Source organism: Lipotes vexillifer, unplaced genomic scaffold, assembly GCF_000442215.2.
Source record: "Lipotes vexillifer unplaced genomic scaffold, Lipotes_vexillifer_v1.1 scaffold2111, whole genome shotgun sequence".
Lineage (NCBI taxonomy): Eukaryota > Metazoa > Chordata > Mammalia > Artiodactyla > Lipotidae > Lipotes > Lipotes vexillifer.
In genome coordinates this window covers 24,919-26,385 of record NW_006797680.1, presented here as the reverse complement: position 1 = coordinate 26,385, position 1,467 = coordinate 24,919, and the positions used below count along the sequence as shown (strand labels likewise).

The 1,467-nt window shown below is 38.6% G+C and overlaps 1 protein-coding gene across 1 annotated transcript; it reads left to right on the top strand.

The window, feature by feature from the left end:
* The first annotated feature begins 219 nt into the window (after positions 1 to 219).
* Positions 220 to 1,058, top strand: LOC103091178 (UBX domain-containing protein 2A-like). Its single transcript, XM_007469770.1, has 2 exons — positions 220 to 260; positions 452 to 1,058. Exons 1-2 carry the CDS (start codon positions 220 to 222, stop codon positions 1,056 to 1,058), a joined length of 648 nt encoding a protein of 215 aa, XP_007469832.1.
* Positions 1,059 to 1,467: the final 409 nt, after the last annotated feature.

Here is a 1,467-nt window from a genome sequence, read left to right as displayed (position 1 = left end):
ACTACAATGAGATATTGTCTCACACCGGTCAGAATGGCCATCATCAAAAAATCCAGAAACAGACAGTGGAATGGGTGAGTGGAGGTGGCAGTGATCGCGTGGCAGATCAGAGTTTTTTACATGGAGGTCTCAAGTGAAGTTCAACATGGTCAGAATGCAGATAAATCTCTCCACGGATTCAATCAGCGGCTGACGACGTACGGAGTAAGGCAAAAGAGAATGAAAGAAGTAGATAATCTTGAAAGTATAAAGGAAGAATGCTAGGATTTCCAGGATGGCATTGAAGAGGAGTGTGTACAGGACAGCCTGCCCAACAAAGAATTAACCCTCCCCAAATATCAATGGACTGAAGTTGAGAAAACCCTGCTCTGGACCACAAGTGTTAATGACTTCCCAAGGCCACATATCTACTATGTTAATTCAGAAGAGAGTCTCAACTGCAGGCGTGGAAGGTTTGTGAAACAGGATCTGACCACCAACCTCTTAGTGATAATCAACAAACAAATTGTGAATATTTTGTTGGCAGCCTTTTTGAGGAAGCTCAGAAGGTTGGTGCCAAATGTTTGTCTCCCACTGAACAAAAGAAACAGGCAGATGTAAGTATAAAATTATGGAAAAATGGATTCACAGTCAATGATGATTTCAGAAGTTATTCTGATGGTGCAAGTCAGCAGTTTCTGAACTCCATCAAAAAAGGGGAATTACCTTTAGAATTACAGGGAGTTTTTGATAAAGAGGAGGTCGATGTTAAAGTTGAAGATAAGAAGAATGAAGTATGTATGTCAACGAAGCCTGTGTTCCAGCCCTTCTCAGGACAGGGTCACAGACTGGGAAGTGCTACACCAAAAATTGTTTCTAAAGTGAAGGCTATTGAAGTTGAGGATAAAAATAAGTTGTCTACTGTCCCACTAAACAGTCTGGAACCCATCACTAATATACAGATCTGGTTAGCCAATGGAGAAAGGATTGTCCAGAAATTTAACATTTCTCATAGGGTAAGCCACATCAAAGACTTCATCGAAAAATACCAAGGATCACAAAGAAGTCCTAAGTTTTAGCCACAGCAATCAGAGAAGAAAAGGAAATAAAAGGAATCCAAATCGGAAAAGAAGAAGTAAAGCTGTCACTGTTTGCAGATGACATGATACTATACATAGAGAATCCTAAAGATGCTACCAGAAAACTACTAGAGCTAATCAATGAATTTGGTAAAGTAGCAGGATACAAAATTAATGCACAGAAATCTCTGGCATTCCTATATACTAATGATGAAAAATCTGAAAGTGAAATCAAGAAAACACTCCCATTTACCATTGCAACAAAAAGAATAAAATATCTAGGAATAAACCTACCTAAGGAGACAAAAGACCTGTATGCAGAAAATTATAAGACACTGATGAAAGAAATTAAAGATGATACAAACAGATGGAGAGATATACCATGTTCTTGGATTGGAAGAATCAACAT